The sequence below is a fragment of the Phalangium opilio genome, unplaced genomic scaffold, assembly GCF_054372755.1.
Source record: "Phalangium opilio isolate 3A_F unplaced genomic scaffold, DU_Popi_V2 ptg000003l_1, whole genome shotgun sequence".
NCBI classification, from domain to species: Eukaryota; Metazoa; Arthropoda; class Arachnida; order Opiliones; family Phalangiidae; genus Phalangium; species Phalangium opilio.
In genome coordinates, this window is record NW_028324145.1 from 7,589,748 (window position 1) to 7,610,724 (window position 20,977).

The window sequence follows — 20,977 nt, forward strand, 5'->3', positions numbered from 1 at the left end:
GACAAATTTCAACGAGAAAGGGGAAAAATAATTAGTAAGAACAGGAATACATAACAGCTACTAGGAATAATTGTGAGCAGCCATTTCCTTGAAGTATCTAGGCGGATTTTGTGGGTGGGAAGAGCTAGACTAATCATTACGTATGACGAGTTTTACTTGGCCCCGCGTTGCCACCAACCAATGAAATTAGACAATTGATTACAGTTTGGAAAGACGAAAGAATTATAGTAAGTTCTCAAAGACCGCGTAGAACTTAACATGTCATATATGGGGTCGCAATGATTCCTAGTATATGTATGTATTCCTAGTAAAAAAAAAAAAATAACATAAAAATCTTGGCCCAAAGCCCCAATTTTCGAAAATATTTGGATGGTAGGGAAACTAATTAAAAATAATTTATTTTTAGAAAGAAAACCTGATTTGCAATACTGGGACTATCGGATGATGGTTTTTTCAGCCTTCATATAAACCACATAACTTGATACTTAATTACTCATGACTGGCATCTCGTCTAGTCCGGAATAATTCTTCAGGGTAACCGAAAGGAATGGTTAAGGTATTTTACGGATGACCCCTTAAATTTAATTAAGCTAACTGAACAATTTAATTAAGGGATCATTCATAAAACACTCATCAAATCATAACTCGAAAACAGTGTCCCTTGGGACAAACAAAATGGAGATAGAAGTTACATTTTCGACTCAAAATCTATTTTCCTAAGAACACCCCCCTTTATTTATGCCACCAGACTTATCAGAAACACCCTGTACAGGTTGATGACTGTCAAAAATCGGTGTACAGGGATTAGGCTCTTGTTTTTGTCTCTACACTAGAGCTAATAACCTAAGGGGAAGAGAGAGTGACGAGTGCTCAGACACATCTCAATACCCGTACACGATTAAAAGTATCTAAGAAGTTCCTTGGCTTTAGGAACGTCTGTAAAATTCCAATATCAGTCTAACTTTAGAATACTACAAAAGGTGGGAAGACCCTACCCATCCCTATTGTGACTGAACAGACCGTAGGATACGATCGACATCGTTGTATAATTGTTGCAAAAAGAGAGATTTTTAGATAGACTACAAAACAAATATAAGATTACTGGTACATCACATTTCATGATAAAATTGCGAGAAAACCAAGGGAATCGACCCCTTCTTCCAGATTACAGTTATTTTTAGAATAAAGAGAAGAGAGCTTCGTTTATCTGTAATCTTGCTAATTTGAATAACTTGCGACAGATTCAAGTTTCATTAATCATGAGAGTGTTGAAATCTGCTTTAATTCTATAACTTCTGGGTTCATTTAAAGTGAAAAGCGATAATATTAATATTTTTCACGAGTAAGCTAAAAATAATCTTGATTGAATATAGAATTTCATATTTGAATTTTAAAATTTGATTTCTTGCCAAGCGATAAGGGCATTTACTTCCATTCTATAGTCCAAGTCTATCTTTGAACTTTCTAATGTCGTATATAATATCATAAGTTCATAAGATATGTTCACCATAAGATTATCACTGGTTACAAACTGGAGCTTGTCATGAAGTGAATGAGGTAGGTCATAGATTCGAGTTAAAGCAACGCCTGGTCATGCGCTGTCAAAGACTTAGTACTTCAGACTAAATAGGAATATGGAAGTCCTGCAAAATTAACACCGAGTGTAGTACTTCAATTCTCGCTTGTCGAACTATGCTCTCACTAAGTCTCTAGCATTACGAACTTGTATAAGAAGTGTCATACTTATGGAACATATCTTATAAACAGATGATAATATGGTTCACGTATGTATTTAATCAAGTTTTCATACTCCTAAAATTTAAAATAACAAAACACTTGGGAAAACAAACAACTGGAAACAGAAATTATATAAAGTCGCAATACGAAAGAGCTAGTCCGAACCGAACATCACGCAGCAAGTCGTTATATAAATTTGCAGTTTCATTCCTAAATTTCTATAGCAACAGTATTAATACTTATTTCCAGATAATAATTAATCCCCAATTTCTTATCATATGCCATTGAAACCTAAGATACAAAGACCAATTGATTTCTATTCATTGTAATTCAAGATTACAAAACGAAAAGCCAATTGTCTTATAAAAATATGCCGTCAGATTTATCAGAAAACCGGACAAAGTCTATTAACCGCGTCGTATCACCCAATTAAGATTAGTTTAAGCTACAGAACCAGAATAGAATTAAGGAGGGTTTCAGTGAGAGTTAGTTTCAAAATGCTTTTGAAGGAATTGTTTGTGGTATTTTTGTGTATACTAAACTGTGTTTACGGGAATAAACAACAAAGTAAGGGCATCAATAATGGGAAAAGCTTTGTAGGAGCTGTTTTCGAATACATGAAAAGTGAAGAACATAATCCCAAAGAAGCTAAACATTTCATAAACAAGAATTTGGGAGCGTTTAGGAACGCGGCGCTTCAAGCGTCAAAGCAGGTACTATACCTATTTTCTCAACTTACTCGCAGCGCTTAACAACATTTAACACAAATTTTAATTATTACAGGGAGCTGATATCATCGTTTTCCCAGAAGATGGTATCTTTCCAACGATAGCCCGTCACAGCGACCTAGGAGAATGGGTTCCCGACCCTAAAACCGAAACCCCTAACCCGTGTCTAGAAAAAGTTCGTTTCTCGCAAACACCCGTCCTCGCTAACCTTAGTTGTACAGCCAAAGAAAGCGGGATATACGTCGTAGCAAATACGGCCGAATTAGAACCCTGCAATATTAAGAACGACACCAATTGTCCATCAGACGGCATCTACCGTTTTAACACCGATGTCGTTTTCAATCGCCAAGGAGAATTGGTGGCGCGTCATCGTAAACGCTTCCTGTTTTTCGAGGATGAGAATAACCCTGCCCCTAAACCCGAGTTGACCGTTTTTGACACCGAATTCGGTCGCTTTGGTGTGATTATATGTTTCGATACCATATTTGGAGAGGCAGTACAAATGATCGAAAAATACAAGGTTGATACCGTCCTCGTTTCAACTTTTTGGTTCGACGAATTACCATTCTTTTCCTCATTACAAACCTTTCAATCCTTCGCCGTGGGTAACGGGGTCAATCTCATGGTCGCCAACATCCACAGACCTTCAGTTGGCGCCATTGGTAGCTTGATTGTCTCCAAGGACGGTTCCAGCTTGAACTATACCCATCGTTTAGATGGTAACTCCAGGTTGGTAATCAGCAAGGTTCCGGGAGATAGAACCACTCTAGATGAAGTCCGCCACGTCAGGGGGAACCAAGAGAGTTACATCCCTAACATAACTAATTTCGCCAATTACACCGTGGTACCCTTAGACCCCGATAGGAGATCGGACACCGTATTCGCTTGTAGCAACTACAAACTATGCTGCATGTTGAGGTACAACGTCACCTCGAAATCAAACAAGGTCAACAATTACTATTTTGCCGCTTTTGACGGACTGATGAATGTCAGGGATCGTTACTTCTGGTATCATCAAACTTGCACCGTCTTCAGTTGTCAGGGTCAGTTTAACGGCAGAAAGAACTTCACTTGTAAAAGCATCCCTCTCGAACCCGAATCTTCTTTCGAGTTTTACATGCTGGGAAACATGACGGCCACTCATATCTACCCCAGCGTTTTGGCAGCTAACATGACACTGTTACCATCGACGCATTGGAAGTACACTAAAGGTCAATCCGAGTTGAAGGGTTCGAGTGCCAATGAACCTTTGATGGCCGCCACACTGTACGGGAGACGATACGATCTTGACCCACCTTACAAACCATAATTATAACCTAATAATTACGTAATAAAAACCATTTATTAACAACAAGCATTACAAAGAGTCTTAATTAACCCTTTTCTTTCAAAGTTTTTCATATTTATATAGTGTTGTGTGTGTTAGCTTGATTTATTTTTTGTCATTATAGATATATCATTTTCGAAATGACAAAAATTCGCACAAACTAAGCTTTGGTAGAGAAAAATACTGCATTGATGGTTGGTTTTTTTTTTGTTTTTCCTTCAGTTATTTTTTGTTTTAATACATTTATATATATGGTTTTAGGCCTAAAAAGATTTTAGTAGCAAGTAGGGGGGATAATTTTAGAAACACGTGTGAGAAAGGGGGGGGGGGATTTCTTTTAAACTGGAAGGCCTTATTTACAATATTTCAAATCATTTCGATAAGATTTTTAAGACCGGGACAGTTAAAATTTTGGTTTTTCTTCTTACCTTTTCTTGAAAAAAGTTCATTCCTTGCGCAGAGGGGGTAAACTTTGGGGACTAGAAAATATGTTTCTCAAAAGTTATACAATTGATCTCTACTTACAAACTTCTGCCTTCTCTTTCACGCGTTAAAAAGTAGCCAATTCTAAATTCTGACGATGCTTTTTAAACAACCTCGATGTTTAATTAAACTTGTATTTGAGAATATATCATAATTTTCGCGGAACCGGGTTTACTATTTTCTATTTCATTCTTCTTTGAGCTTCAAAATTAATTTGACTAGGGAGAGATATCGGAAAGAACTTTAAACAAAAAATTTGGGAAGAAATAAAAACCAAAATGTCAGAACTTGGGGCAAAATTAAACTTAATGTCTGTCAGTTAGTTGTTTAACTTTGAGTAAGTTTGGCCTATCTGTGTAGAAAATAAACAAGTAGAAATTGGACTATGGAGGTACAGGACAACTAATACATATTGGTATAGCGTTTTAGATGTTGTAGTAAAAATTGTTCGTATACACAACATTTTGTGTGGTGTATAATTAATTTTGCAGAAATTATGTTACGAAATTTCCGTAAAGGTTGGTTTGGGTTGGGTTGGCGAAAGTATTAAATATAAATTAAATGTTTGTTTGTTTTTTCTATTAAATAAATAGATATGACGGAAATATCTTCTTCAACTCAATAGACCACTTCATAAATTCCGGAAGAGAAGTCAACACCACAGGGGCCGGGAAAGGTCACCTTCTTGGGTTAATTACCTGGCGTCAAGAAGCACCGCTAGAGGCAGTGCTAGTCCCCCCCCCCTTCGTGGGCCCAAGGGAAATAACACAAGAGGTCGGCCTCCAACCCCTGTGCGTTGGTTTCTCCGCAAGTAATTAATGGAATTGTCTATGAAAAAGAGTAGAGTAACCACCCTAAAATTTTGATTTCGCCGCGTTTACATAATGCAATATTTACACAAACAATATCATAGTAGGAATACTAGGAATCAAATGTAGGATATAATAAAAACGACGGTTCAAAGGTAATTAGGGCCTGATATTATATTCCTATAGGGTTCATACTAGATCCGTGGTTGTAGTTTTAACTTGACGCAATCTTTTGATTTTTGGGGATTTTCAGTAACATTTCAATTAAAAACCTTCAAGTTTAAACTTGAAGAGTTTCTTGCCTAATTAATTAATTTACTTCCGACCTGTTTGAACCCCTTTTCCTACACACTTATTTACACTAATTAAAACTAAATAAGTATATATATATATAATTTAAGGGGGGTAAAGTACTAAATAAACCCACCCAGTTTAAATTTTGTTATAGGTAATTCATTAAGGAAGTTTTGAACAAGAATTTCTTAATAAAAAAATAAATAGGCATTGAATCAATGTCTTAATTTCCTCCAAAATTTTGTTAAATTCGCGACCTATGTACGTACGTACGTTTCTTAACATATCATTCACTTACTTTACAACAGCAACAACATTAACCAACAAATTTCAGTTTGCTTTACTGACGTCACGTCACGTCACGCTGCACCTTCAGACCGAGGATCAGTTTTGGTTGTAAAATTGGAATTAAAACTTTTAAAAGCTTGCCATTTAAATTGTGAAAGGGGAAAAAGGAAGGGGATAATTTTAAATACTAAAAACAAAATTGATTGTGGTAATTAAAAAAAAAAAATACAATTAAGAATGATGACCAGAATTATTTCTCATTAAATTTGGTCTGTTTGATGTAGATAAACCTCGATTATTAAGACTATTAGCGAGGGTGGAGGTGTTTGTGGTGGTACCGCCTTTATTGTCTCCAGTCTTATTTTCAAACTTTTGCGCTAAGGAAGCCACGACGGAAGCGTGTGACGCGGAAGAAGAAGACGAAGAAGGAGGGGGCAGAGCGACACTAGCACCATTAAAACCTACACTCGCGTTAGGTTTTTGCTCCAAGAAAGCGTTTTTCTTCAGAGCATTATCGGAACTGAAAGTACTCATGGTTGACGGAGTCGCATTCCCAGTGGGATTAGTGAGACTCCGTTGTTTAGAGAGAACTAAGTTAGGTTTGGTATTCGCTGGCGGGGGAACCGGCGCTATATTCATGGCTTGATCCCCGTTAGCGTAAACGGGTTTCTTCAAAACTTTTGAAGAAGCGGCAATATTGTTTTTGTCAATGTTGACAGAGTTATTAAGATAAGGCTTTTTTTGCAAGTCTTGTTGAAACCCGCTGGTAAAGTCGTTCCAACCTACGTTGTTAACGTTACCGTAAGTTGGTCCCGTATTGTTTTGATTACCGTTTAAATTAGAACCGTTTTTCGATTGATGAACAAACGCCAATGGTGTATCGGAAAAATCCAAAGGATCAGAAGGGTCCGAGTAAATTAGGGAGTTTGGGGTAGTGGACCTTTCCTTGGCATTATTAAGATTATTTTCATTTTTCAGGGCGTCGAGGGTGTTGTTTAAAGGAATTCCAGGAGGGGCAACTTTAGGAGGTGGTGGTCTAGGAGGAGGGGGACACTGTGGTCGAGATATACCACTCAACGGTCGACCATTATCACCGTTGGTTCTGACACTGGCGGATCTAGCGACTGTGGCGAAACCATTGGAGATCCCTATACTCCCCGGCGTCCAAGATGGCGTTCTTTGCGGAGCATTAGGCTTGGGAGGAGCCGGTCTCACAGGAACCAACACGCCCACCGAACTATTTGTTGAACTTTGCGGAATAGGCGGTGATATCTCCATGTTTCTTAAACTAGACCTACCCCACGTTTCTTTACCACTGTTACTTCTGGATAAATTGGAACCATGAACCATAACATCCTGGTCAGATGGAAGAGGACGTGATATCTCAACATTCCTCAAGTCTGTACCAACGCAGGAAGGTGGTCTAGGTTTCCTCATACTGGCTTGCCTGGCTCTGGACCTTATCAAATTGTTTAAAAGGTTTGTACCAAAATTCCTCACCTCAACTTTCAACAAGAGTTAAAAAATTTATACTTGATGGCAGCTTTCCTGGCTTTGGAGATCCACCACGTTTTCAAGTGTTTTCGGAAATGATATATGCCAAAACCCGCGATGGCCGTTAACGGTACGATGCAGAGGAATATAATGTACATGGCCACTAAGAATTGATATCCGGCTACAGTATTAAAGAGAGAGGAAAAAAGAAAAACAGAGGAAACGAAATGAAATACAAAGACCAACCAAAAGTGAACTTTATAATTAAAACTATTTTATACAACTTATCTCACAAGAAAAATAGATCTAAGACTTTCATAAGTAAATATTCGAAACACTCGAGGAACATTTCGCTAAAATAATTACCATTTGGATCAGAAGCTGGACCACTATCAATGCTTCCCCCGGGCCCAGGTAGATCGCAGTTTGAAGGGGAAAACCCAACGGAACAATGGCAATTACCCTTATTGTTGCATAACTATAACGAAACGTAAAATTTATGATTTACCTTTGATTATCTTTGACTGCAATTTAGCAGTCACTCACCCCATTACTGTTGCATTTACTATGACATAACTGTCCTCCTCTAGCTTTATCTAATGGTTGACACTTTTGATTAAGGCAAACTTTGTTGGTTCCACACTTGGCTCCATTCGGTGTCAATCCAGGATCAACGTTGTCAATTCCCAGATCCACAATGGCCGACTTGCATATGACAGTCTTACCTCTGTCTTGGAGAAAGGCGTGGGCCAAAGTCGCCGCCTGTTCAGTTCCAAACTCCAGTTTTTCGTTTAGATGAACGCAATGTAGCCTACCGCATAGTATATCGCTGAAAACCCAATGACAAAAAATAAGCTTCTGGTCCATTTGTCGCGTTTAAATGAAGATACGCACTCTCTGTGACAAGCTTTGTGCGTTTTATTTGGTTTATAGTATCCGCAGTTTCCATTATCATCCCCTTGTAGATTCTGATTGTAGCATTTAAGAGCGGACATTTTACCAGTACTTCCCCATAAGAGTTTACATTGATCTTCGTGCGTCTTGCAGACGCCTTTGTAGCAATACGCTTTGCCTTTACTGCATTCGGTAAAATCTTGCACGTACGTATCTTCGGGACAAAATTCCGAAGTACCATCGCAAAATTCGGGTAAATCACATTCGTTATAATCTTTCCGACAAGGGAATGCCGCGCGTTTAACTTGACACGTGTTTGTGTCACAACAAGCACCCGTTGCGCATTTGGCTTTAGGATACAACTTGCAACTACTAGCGTTGCAACATTTGTTATCACAAAACTAAAAACCATAATTTAGAATTGTTTATAAAACCTCGTAGATCAAAAGTCCCTATACATCGCACCCACTTACTTCTTTATAACCACAATCACATTCTTCCCCGGGTTCCAAAAACCCATTGCCACAAACTGGTCCAACAATTTTAGTGGGTTTATTTCGAAGACAATAGTCCATTCGTTGTTGGAAAGCTTGAGTTAAGTACACTTCGGAACAATCAGACCAATGACGTGGACTTATTGCCCTAATAATATCAACCTCAAGTTAATATCCGTTTCTTTTTCTACCAAGTCTAGGCCTAACTGAGAAAAACAAAAAAAGACCACGCACCCCGAAGTTTGCGACATGATACATTTCTCATCCGGACAATGACATTGGTCCGAATCATGTTCCATGCCAAAATTATGCCCAATTTCATGGGCTACTGTCGTGGCTACTAACGCGACGACCTCACTATGGTCCATGTTGACCCCACCGCTATATTCCCAGGTGCAAATGGGACCTTTCAAAGCTTTCCCCACTACACCACCATCAAATTTCATGGCACTAAATATGGTTAAAGAATTAGGCTTAGGTAAAGAAAAGGCTTAATAATGATATTAATAATAGAGCTAACGTTATAAGTTGAGCATTATCGTTTGGATGCTCTTTGGAAAGCTTTTGCCTTCTGTAGTGTAAGAAGTTTGTCAAGGTGGCATCACCGTCGGAAGAAAGCTTAATTTCATCGTATTCTGACCAGATTACCACTCCAACCAAGGTAATATAAATGTTAAGGGGAGCGTACAGCTGGATAAAAATGAATCTCAATTAGGGCCTAATCGTCACGTGAGACACACCTAATAACAATTAAATCACGGTATACCCCATTAACGATATTGGCAATTTGCTTGCTACGCTCGAATACATCTGCTTTATTTGAGTTTCTATCTTTATACTATGAAAGGTAAATAAAAGAAGAAAGACGACGTTAAAAATGTGAACAAGATTAACGATCATCTTCTTAGTTAATGAAGCTTGTCGCGCGACGGATAGTTAAGTAATTCAAGCGAAATATTATTCAAACTACCTCTTGATGGTCATTAACAATCACAAGTTCAAGGTATCTTGATTGGCCATTACTTTTGTAAGGTTCCCGAACGAAATTTGTGGATCGTTTGGCCTAAAATTACCAATAAATTAGGTTAGAGAAAAGGAATAAAAACTAGAGTACAGCCCATCAAATAATTAACATTCCTTTTGGCATAAAATTAAAATATTTTGCTTTAGCTACTCATAGAGCTCATGGGATAAGTATTAATTAAGTAAGCATAAATTCATTAATTTTCCATGAAAACAGAAGAAAATACGATAATTTTCCAAATTAACTTAAAGAAATTGAATATTTCTAAGAAAACTTTGTGAAACTATTGCCGATATTCAACACTACCACCTTTTCGCGGTCGTTTTTAAGTAATCCACGATTTCAAAAGTTTCACATGTAATCTCATACCCTCGATTCTTATTCTTAAATAATGACCCCTATACGGTTTAACAATAAAACGTCACAACACCCATTTCCTTACCCTATCTTTATGAAGTTCTGTCAGAAACTCCCTTTGACTTTGAGACTCTGAATTATTGTAACCTAATTAAAAATTGCATAAATTAACAACGCGGTGTAATTAGTGACTAATGAGTCATTTAATTAGCTGGAAGCGATCAAAGACGACTCACCACACTTAAAAGGAATTTCTTTAGGATCCTTAAACACGATATGATCTAAAGACGACGACTTTGGCTCGATATAATGAATTTCTTGCCCGTCGAATATCATACCACTACAATAACAACAATAATAATTCAAATTTACACGCTTGAAAAACACGGGAAATGTTAAGCAACAATTTTTTAAGCAAGAATTGTAAAGAATAAATAATTACCTAACTCCTTTACAAAGACTAACAGCTGCCCATGATTTTGGTCGATTCAAAATATGACCTTGATAATAACAATGATTGGAACTTTGCTATAACCGCAAAGAATGAGGGAAAAATTAAGAAATGGAACTACGAATTAGTCCCAATTCAAAATTGTTTAACTTCATGATAACAAAAGCAATTTTATGGCAATATTTCCTATATCTCTTCAAATATTTAGGTCTATTTGTAAAATTTTCCCGAGTTCTTCAATATTTAGACTTATTATTTAAATCCAGGCCTAATACGTAATCTCTAACGGTTTTTCATTGATTTGAGCAAAATTTAGATACAATTTAGTCTTAATTGACATTTTAAACGTTTCAAGACTTAAATTAGACTTAATTACGGTTGTCGAAATCAAGATCTAAATACTTAAGCACCACTTTTAACGGTTTACAAAATCAAGAAGTAAATTAGGCTTAACGGACGTTTCTAACAAAGGATTAGGCTTAACAACAGTCACTTCTAACGGTTTTTTCGAAATCAAGATCTAAATACTTTAAATAGCAACGTTTATAACGGTTCTCAAAAATCAAGAAGTAAATTAGGCTTAACGGACGTTTCTAACCAAAGATTAGGCTTAACACCCAACAACTTTTAACGCGGCTTTATGCAAAATGCGGATATATCAATTAGGCTTAAACCTACATTTTTTAATGGTTTTTCCGTAACGGTTTCTCCGTTTTGATGATATTTTTCAAAATACTCCTCCGGGAGTAAATTTTTGTTTCGATGAAGTTTTAAAGTATAATTTTGACCGAATGCAAAATAATTTACAGATATATCTTCTCCTTCATCATTCTGTAATTATAAAAGAATAAAATAGAACGTGATTAGTTTAGTTTTCAACATAATTTTCATAATAATTTCAAGAACTATATAAATAACCCAAATAAAATAAAGTATAGTTGATTAGAATTCTAATTTTTCTACGTAATACGTAATACGGTATGGAGATTTATTAAATTGGGACAAATATGAGGAAATATATATTTTAAAACGGTTTTTAGTATTTCAATCGAGATTTCAATAGAAATGGATGCAGGCCGCGCGGAAAAATACTGTCCATCATTCACTCATTCATATCAAACCACCGGACATAAGTTATATTCCTGATAATATATATTAGACCCTAATTTTTGGGGTTCCTAATGTACAAAAACCACGTAACCGCAAAATACACCTACAAATTCTAAAACAATCAAATTGTTCTGCAAAATCAGTGAACCCATAAGAAAAAAAATTCCTGAAATACACAAAATTCAATTGATATTTTACGTTGTAAAATATTTCAAAATCAACGTGATTAAAATCAAATTAATTACGTAGATAATAAAACTTAAACTTCGTTAGGCCCAAACAAACAAAATTACTAGCTTCTAAAATCATTATCCTAATTTAAATATATGATTAAATTAATTACTGTACTTTGTAATAATATAATAATAATAATTGTTTATTCAAAAACAGTAGAGTCTAGGTCGAAAAATAAATAAAGGTTATATTCATCTTTAAATGATATTTTTCTTTTGAAAAATTTTAAAACACTAAGCTAAGTAATTTAAAATAAATCATAAAACCAAACCAGAACGAATTCACTATCGCTCACAGCTGTTCAAGTTTAGAAAGTGTTTTTACTTAGTATAAAGTTTTTTTTATATCAAAAAGTGTCAAAAACGCGTACATTATTAAAAACCATAACTAGGGTATGTGCGTGAAAGATTCGAGCTTAAATTCCTTCTAGCCTTTGAGGGCTTTTGGAATTTTAATAAAAAGGTTTAATTAATCTTTCTTTATTCAAGAATGTAGGGAAGAACGTAGGTTTTTCCATAGAAATGGTCTATAAAGAAATTTACACGCGAAAGATGTGATAAATTATCACATTACGCCTTGAGAGAAGAAGGGAGGAGGAGGGGGGGGGGTAAAAACAACATAATTACCTAATTTAAAAAGTAAGGGGGTTTATTTTATTAAAGATAAAAAAAGTGGAATTAATGAAATAGACCGGCCAAGGATGAGGCTGGTTTTGCAAGGAGATATTAATGCGATGCATGGTAGTAGACCTGGTTCTTTTATTTTTATTTATAGTTGGGAATCGGTTTCATAATATGAAAGGGTTATTTATATTTCATAATATGAATCAAAACGGAAGGAAATTAAAATATTTTTAAACTACAGGTCTCTCTCTATACTAGGTATTTGTTTTTATTTATTTTAAAGTCTCATAAGTTTATAAGATATGTTCCATAAGTTTGCCACTGGTTACAAACTGGAGCTTGTAATTTTGAAGTGAATGAGGTAGTCATAAATTCGAGTAAAGCGACGCCTGGTGCTGAGGCGCTGTCAAAGGCTTGGCTTAGTACAAACTAAATAGTACTATATGCACTGCAAAATTAACCACCGAGTGTAGTTATGCAATTCTCGCTCGTCGTTCTAGTTAGAACTAGCTCGAGCTGTAAGTCTCTAGCGTTACGAAGTGACGGGATAGTAAGTTCTCAAGCCCGACCCACAAAACCCGCATAGAAATAAACATGGGAGATATGGGGTCACAATGATTCTTAGTAGCTGTATGTATTCCTCATTAATTATTATATAGGCCTACAATTTTAAAAATATAAGTGTGTCGGCCTTTCCTCCTTTAAAGTTCTAGTTTGGTTAAAAGGGTTAAATTCTGCGAGGAAAAAAATTATCGAATAATAATAGAAGTAATTTCATTTTCGTGCACTGTCGATTCTAATTTAAGAAAAACCGCGGTATAAAAAATCGAATCTAACCGATCGTAATTAATACTAAATACCGAATACCGGTAACGATAAGGCCTGAAGGTTAAAGCAAATTATTATTTCCACGTATTTTTAGAGGGAAATAAAGACAAAAATCCCACCGAATCTCATTTCAACTTTCTCTCTTTTTTATTTTTTGTTCGTGTCGGTATGGCAGCGAAAAAGGAAGGAAGTAAAAATTAACTTTACATTCGCGTGGTTGGTTCCGGAACTTACTTTTAACCCTACCTTAAAGGGAAGATAACCTTCCTAGAAATTTGTGGAATGTGGGGAAACTTTTACCCCTAACTTAAAGGGAAGATAACCTTCTTAGAAATTTGGGATTGTGAGGAAAATGTTACCCATACCTTAAAGGGAAGATAACTTTCTTTTAACACTACCTTAAAGGGAAGATAACTTTCTTTTAACACTACCTTAAAGGGAAGATAACCTTCTCAGAGATTTGTGATACGTGGGGAAACTTTTAAACCTACCTTAAAGTGAAGATAACCTTCTTAGAAGTTTGGGGAATGTGCAGAGGAAATAAAAAAGTAGTGGATTTTGTTCCTGAATACCATTTTCACAGAGAAAAAAAAGGAAGTTCGAAATTGTCATTAACTATAAGGGTAGTATTGCCTTTAAAGTCGCCAAATTCCATATTCGTATTAGGGGACAGACTCTCTACTACGAATTAAAAGAGTGTTTTTAACTTCTCGCGAAATTATACTTTGCGTTTAAGGACCCTTTTTACCGATATACTCAAGAATACATACAGCTACTAGTAATCATCGTGCCCCAATATATCCCATGTTAATTTCTACGCGGGGTACTGTGGGCCGGACTTTACAAATTACTATCCGTCACGCGTTATAATTCTGATGGCGTCTTTCTAACTGCTTTTTCATTGGTTTATAGCAACGCGAGGTCCGGTGCACCACGCAGCAAGATAGAATAGATTATACGTTAAAATTCGTCATACATAATTAATGATTAGTCTAGCTCCTCCCACAAAATCCGCCTTCATACATTGAGTGAAAATTGATGTACACAATAATTCCAATGAAGTGTATGTATTCCTGATATAATTTATAAAAAATTAGGTTTATATGCACCTTATAATCGATCGATTACGAAAAAGAAATGAGGCTGAGTTACACGACGACCATAAAGAGCGAAAGAGCGAAAAGAGAGAAAGAGAGAGAGGTAAAGCCAAAAAAGAAAAATTTCATTCTGTATAAACTTTTGACCCATAAAAATATATATAAAAAAGTTTAAAAGAAAAAATAAATAATATATAAAATCGGATGACATCTGTTAAAGATATATCGTGAAAATTCATCATGGCGACTCATTGACCGGATCCCTGAACCAAAATTCTTGCCCCCAAAAGTTACGTGAAATTTCAAAGGTAAAGTATACCTCAAAGGTTATTGAATTTTGAAATTGTAAATCTATTCCTATACATAGTTTTCAGACTAGACTACGAAGATTGATACCGTTTACACAACTAGGTCGGGCTACTTTTGGCAGACAAATGCAGTACCATGTAGCCTGGTCTCCTGTTGTAAATGGTATCAATACTCCAAGTCTGAAAACTAAGTATATAACGGATTTCTGTTTTAATAACTGCGTAATACCTTATTTTCTCCCGTGATCTAATTGCATTGCCTCCCACAATATTCTTGATAACAATTTTAATTTAAAATTTTACGACATAAGGGTGTTCCAAAAGGGAGTTTCTATACTTTATAAAAAAAAAAACACACTCCAATCCTCAATTCTCCCTGCTTTAAATTTTAATAACATCAAAAATAAAATAATCTTTACTTTTCCTTTAAAAATTTAAAACTCATCGATAATATGTATCATAGACGGAAGAAATCTTGTAAAATCCTTGTGACCACGAAATGTACACCGGTATATATAGTAATAACACTTCCTTGCCTTTGTATTACCCTCTAAGGGGTAGTATTTACAACGGAGTGTCACTTCTCTACGGTTCCTTCTATGTTTCTTTAGACAGATGACAAACCAAGATACGGGTTTTTATTTATTATTATTATTATTCTTTTTTGTGCTAAGCCTAAAGCTAAAAGCGGAAACTAATGGACCATGAAATTAGTTATGACGAACACGCCCCCCCAAACTCGACTAAATCTCTTAGTCATCTTTTGACTTTGCATCAAGGCTTCGAGGGAGTTAAAAAAAAAACACACAATCAGGAACCTTGTCATCGTGTAATTTGATTCGCTATAACGTGTTACTTACCAATGAAATAATGGGTTATTTGGGAAAGAGGACATTATAATGCAAAGTCTTTCACAAACGGATATGTTAAATATAATGCGTAATTACCATTCTCTAACAAGCTATATAACGTTACTGATTTATTATTATACGTAAATCAGGAACATTCACCATTAATTTCATCATCAATTAAACCATCAATTACGAATATCATAAGTTTATAAGTGATATGTTCCATAAGTATGACACTACCTATACTTCGTAATGCTTATTAGAGACTTACAGCTCGAGCTAGTTCGAGGGAGAACGACAAGCGAGAATAGATAGTTTTCACACATGGAGGATTCATACCATTTACACCAGGAAGCCGGGCTATCTGGAGGACAAAAGCAGACGGGTTTTTGTCCACCAGAAATAGCCCGGCCTCCTGGTGTAAATGGTATGAATCCTCCATGTGTGAAAACTATCTATTGAAGTCATACACTCGGTGGTTAATTTTGCAGGACTTCCATCTAGGTCCTATTTAGTCTGTACTAAGCCTTTGACAGCGCCTCTCCACCAGGCGTCGCTTTACCAAAACCTATGACCTAGGTCACTTCATGACAAGCTCCAGTTTGTAACCAGTGACAAACTTATGGAAGGTAACTTATGGAATATGATGAACAGAATCCATAAACTGAAGCTGTTCCTTTAAACAGGAATAAATTAGCCGCGAAGGAAACCAGAAGTAAGTATCTCATTTCGCAACGCTTCAACGATTTTTCGGTTCTCGAGGAAGGGAGGGTCAAGGGCGAACAGAATGTAGTGGTCATCATTTATTAATTATCCATTGTTCTCTCTCTAAGAAAGAAGACTGGGTGGTTGGTGTCTACGTACCATTCACCTTAACCGCACAAAGGGGGACTTTAAACAAAAACCAACACACGAAATTGAATAATAATCGTAAGTGAAAAAGAATTTGTATGTACAACAGCTCCCAAGTGTTAAGGGTTGAACCGGAAGTTCTACACGAGACTTAAGATTAGTCATATTTTAGCGAAATGTAGATGTGATGCCACGAAAGTCAAAACTGCAACCGAACCTTAGTTACAAGAAACCCATAAAATAATGTAATAATTTCTTAACTTAATGAAATTACAGTATTTAGCAAAACACCAAAAAAAAAAATGGTCAAGGTATTTCGAAAATTCTGTACAGTTCCCAAAACTGAGTTAACCTCAATGTTTTTTTTAAAGACCATGTGACTGCCAAGGAATCCACGCCAAATTCCAACAAGTGAATTCACCCGACTTCGAAAACATATTTCGCCCCATCACCAAGTGACTGTCAATAAATTAACAACCGAATTCACACCAAATTACGTGTGAATTCAAGCTGACTTCGAAATCATTTTTTGACCCATTACCAAATGACTGTCAATGGAATCTCAACTGAATTCACACCAAATTTCACGTGAATTCAAGCTGACTTAGAAGTCATTTCTTGACCCAACAACAAGTGACTGTCAATGAATACACACCAAGTTTCACGTGAATTCAAACTGACTTAAAAGTCATTTCTTGACCCAACACCAAGTGACTGTCAAGGAATTCACAACTGATAACACAACAAATTCCACGTGAATTCACTTCAAATTATACCTAGACCTATAGACACGTAACCTGCTACGATTCGGCAAATACTTCTATACAGACCAAACGTCCCTCGCATGGTCATCCTTGACTATACCAGGCTACTTTGAAGTTCGACCTAATCACTTCAAGTGAGGATCTTCCATACACAAAATGATACATAACGCGTCGGGACCAATCCCGGAGCTCGTAACCAAACCGACCAGGAGGAGATAGACGATTCAAGATATTACCATTCCCCATTTTAGCAATTAGCATAATGAAAACCCCATTCCATCGTTCCTCCTTCCCGACTATTGCTCCTGAACCCCAACCCAAATCTCTCTTCCCCTCCCTCCGGTCTTCCAAACTGCCATTTGAAACGGAAACAGCAGCGGCAAAGATAAGAAAGTTATGACGTGACGTTACCGTTTGAGAATTATGCTTCTCCTCCCCATCCTTCTCCTTGGTTGAAACTCGGTTATGCAGCGAAGCACCAACGTCTCGACGATCCCTCTTAATGTCGTAATGGGGACCCCCTAAGGGCGTCCAAGGGACTCCTCCAAGTCCCTCAACAGTCGGTCTAACGACGTGAACAGTCTCGAACTGCTTCCTTAGCTTTTCTATAGAAAAAATATGGAGACAAAGAACAAGAAAATATAGGGTACAAGTTACGTATTGTATTGTGGGAATTGGACTTCAAAAATATATAGACAAGGTGTACCAAAAAGTGTAGTACTTGGGTAATCAATTTTGAGTCGAAAATGTAACTTCTATGCCATTATACCCCAAGGGCCACCGTTCACAAGTTATTAACATCAGTCTTTTACGGATGACCCCTTAAATTTAATTAAGAAACTGAAAGACAATGCCTAATTCAATTAAGGGGTCATCCATAAAACAATGCTATCATAACTTGGTAAACGTTGGCCTTTCGTAACTTCAAAATGTCATAGAAGTTACATTTTCGACTCAAAATCGCTCACAGAATTAAAGTTGGTACTTGGGTCGTACCGTCCTTTTTGGAACACACTGTACATAGAGTATGGAGTACAGTCAACTGCTGGCGTAGGCATTAAGTTAATGGGAAACTCGTTACACTGTTATTACCATTACGATACGTTTGGGAACGAAAAACCGATGGGACGGAAGGGGGAATCAAAATGGATTATCACTAGGAAAAGAAAAAAAAAAAAAAAGAAAACGCTTTTTCAAAGGAGTAGTGAATTAAAAGTGTTTAGTTTTTCTTCAGATAAAATTCATCTTGATTATATCGTCATGAGAAATGTTACTTTCTCATGGATATTATGTTCTATTTCCTGTGTCTTCGGGGTCACAGAAAGTTCATCAACTTTAGGGAAAATGTTTTGGTATTTTAGGGCAGTTCAATCGTAGGTTAGATGAATTGCAGATATTGTAAACTTAATATTTTCAAAATGAGTTTTAGGTCAATTATACATGTTAAAATTAAATCCGATTTAACTCGTAAGTTGTAAAGTAAGAAGTATACTTTGCATTCCTAGCTACGCCCAAAAAAATTAGCTATTGATATTGTATGGCGGTAACCTCTGACCTCATATATATATATGAAATTTTCGAAACTGAGCTTTTTTGCAAGACACAGACCTTTAAAATTTCTTTAATTAAAACGAAAAAGGACGGACATCTCACGTGTGGCTGAACAACACAGCTTATGGCGACGTTATCACATTTAACCAGACCCTAAAAAGATCGCCTCTCTTCAACGCAGCAGTTCAAACTCACAATTTCCCGCCCGTCTTTAGAGAGATTAAGCAATCCGTCTACAGCAAGCGTGTAAGGATGCTTAAACTCTCTAGTATCCATAAAATCTCAAATACGCGTTTCAAATTCTGTCTTAAACTTAAAAACCAAACCCTTCTAAGTTAGAACTGCGACAAAATTTCACGACGCCTTTAAACGAAACATTACCATCACTCAGAAAAAAATAAAAAGAACCAAAGAACATTGCCCCATTATACTAGTGTACTGTATCTGTTATGATAATGACGGTTTATGGTAACAAAAAAAATCCTTTCCCTAATTTGGTTAAGGTTGAAATCAGAAAACCGCTGGAATCAAAATGACGACAGAAGCAAGCTGCTGCTATAGCCAGTCCTTCAATAAACTAATAAAGTAAATAAACTAATTTGCATATACCCCTAAAAGGGAATAAAATAAAAATAAAAAGAGCTGTTAAATTATTAATATGTGTGTAATTTACCTCGCCTAACAACTGTTAGGAAAAACACTTTCTACGAATTTCATTTAATAGTAGCACCGACCAATAATTAAAGTACGATATTATTAATGCCATAGACGTAGTTTAAGAAGCTGAAGGTCGTTTCTTAAAGTCATTAAATATATCTAAGAAAATGGGGAGGACGTTTTACCTGCGGTTTAACACACACAAAAATTGATTCTCTAACAAAATTCAATGCCATGCCATGAAATAAAAAAACTATAAAATTCCTATCTTAAGAAATATTTTAGACGTAAAATGTTAAGTACCTTCTCAACCGTAAAATTAAGCAAGGTTCCTACACATTTTCCCAACCAATTTAATTAATTCTTTGGTTTTATAGACGATTCCAATAACTCCAAAGGAGAAGCCAAACACCACCGGGGCGGTGTATGTCACCTTCTTGGGTTATTACCCTGATGATAAGAAGCACCGCTAAAACAAGAAGTGATATCTAGTTTATTAGGGTGAAGGTATAAGATGCCTAAGTATTCGCGCGCCATAGTCCCAGTCCCCCTTTCAAAATACAAGGGGGACGTAAAAGGAGGCCAGATATTTCGCCTCTTCCCAGTCGTAAAATACGTAATTTTCGTCATTCGCGTCGCGCTGACGTGAGTTTTCAAGAACCAATAAGATGCTGGTTGTAATTTAGAGGCAGGGATTAACTTCGGACCTACGTTTGGACTGGAGATAAAGCTGGAAATCTGGCGAATTTATACCTCTCCCTAATAAACTAGATATCGCTTCTTGTAGTGTGCGTACCGAGCTTCAGTGTTGCCAGTAATATGTTATAAGAGCATTTCCTGCATGCAGGTTTGTATCTGAATGATAATTAATGAATCGTCCAGAAAACTACCAAGCTTTTCACTCTGTCATATGGATAGCGGATAGCTTCTTGAATTGTACACGTCACAAATGACTGCCAACACTTATCCGCACACTATCTATTAGTCTAAAAGCCGGCTATGACGTTTGTTAGGCGTGCGTGCCATTGAAGGTTTTCCAGGAATTATAGCAACGCTTAAAAATAAAAACCTTGCAAAAAACAGAAACAGAAGGTAGGCCTATATTATGTAAAATAAAATAAAAAAACGGTTTCGCCCCTCAAAAGATAAGTTGAATACTCCATACGCGGATATTTTGAAAAGTAAGAAGACTGAACCGCACCCAAACCCAACACAGTCAGTAGACGGAGCGAGCACCTCGGTCGGTGCCAAGGGAATTTTTCAAATAAATTACACACGTCACTTGGCTTCAATAGAAACATCAACAACCATCCTCTGGCTTTAATAGTGTTAAATCTCCATCCAGACCTCTCCCCATCGCGTACAAAAACAACACTCCTAGAATACAAACTATGCCCGTTTAAGCTACACAGTAATATCAGGAATGCATATAGCTACTAGGAATGAATCATCGTGCAGCTATCCATTTTCTCAAAGTATCTAGGCGGAATTTGTGCATGGGAAAAGCTATAGCCTTATGTACGACGAATTTTACCTCGAGCTGCACGTTGAACCTAGCACGCGCCTTGGTCCTCGCGTTGCTATTAACAAGAAGTGGTATCTAGTTTATTAGGGAGAAGGTATAAATTCGCCACATTTCCAGTTTTATCTCCACTCCAGTCCAAACGTAGGTCCGAAGTTAATCCCCGCCTCTAAATTATTTACAACCAGCACCTCATTGGT

At 36.5% G+C, this 20,977-nt stretch overlaps 2 protein-coding genes across 2 annotated transcripts in view; one reads left to right on the forward strand and one right to left on the reverse strand.

Annotated features, from left to right (window-relative positions):
• The first annotated feature begins 762 nt into the window (after nt 1-762).
• LOC149717474 (biotinidase-like) lies at nt 763-3,829 on the forward strand. The gene is made up of 2 exons (XM_089838899.1): nt 763-2,450; nt 2,521-3,829. Exons 1-2 carry the CDS (start codon nt 2,235-2,237, stop codon nt 3,772-3,774), a joined length of 1,470 nt encoding a protein of 489 aa, XP_089695025.1. The 5' UTR covers nt 763-2,234; the 3' UTR covers nt 3,775-3,829.
• Nucleotides 3,789-20,977, reverse strand: part of Meltrin (disintegrin and metalloproteinase domain-containing protein meltrin) — a 31,530-nt gene continuing 14,341 nt past the window's right edge. The window contains exons 2-16 of the mRNA XM_089838893.1: nt 17,459-17,652; nt 11,059-11,211; nt 10,372-10,457; nt 10,166-10,269; nt 10,015-10,076; nt 9,519-9,611; nt 9,315-9,386; nt 9,069-9,238; nt 8,783-8,998; nt 8,528-8,696; nt 8,055-8,455; nt 7,707-7,989; nt 7,527-7,638; nt 7,200-7,341; nt 3,789-7,125 (exon numbers count right to left, since the gene is read on the reverse strand). Coding sequence (XP_089695019.1) covers nt 5,898-7,125; nt 7,200-7,341; nt 7,527-7,638; nt 7,707-7,989; nt 8,055-8,455; nt 8,528-8,696; nt 8,783-8,998; nt 9,069-9,238; nt 9,315-9,386; nt 9,519-9,611; nt 10,015-10,076; nt 10,166-10,269; nt 10,372-10,457; nt 11,059-11,211; nt 17,459-17,652 — 3,485 coding nt within the window. The 3' untranslated portion in view covers nt 3,789-5,897. The remainder of the gene's footprint in view (nt 7,126-7,199; nt 7,342-7,526; nt 7,639-7,706; nt 7,990-8,054; nt 8,456-8,527; nt 8,697-8,782; nt 8,999-9,068; nt 9,239-9,314; nt 9,387-9,518; nt 9,612-10,014; nt 10,077-10,165; nt 10,270-10,371; nt 10,458-11,058; nt 11,212-17,458; nt 17,653-20,977) is intronic.

Coding starts and splice junctions, on each gene's coding strand:
- LOC149717474 (XM_089838899.1), top strand. CDS start 2,235: ATGCTTTTGAAGGAATTGTTTGTGGTATTTTTGTGTATACTAAACTGT. Junction 2,451..2,520: donor CGCTTCAAGCGTCAAAGCAG/GTACTATACCTA, acceptor TAATTATTACAG/GGAGCTGATATCATCGTTTT.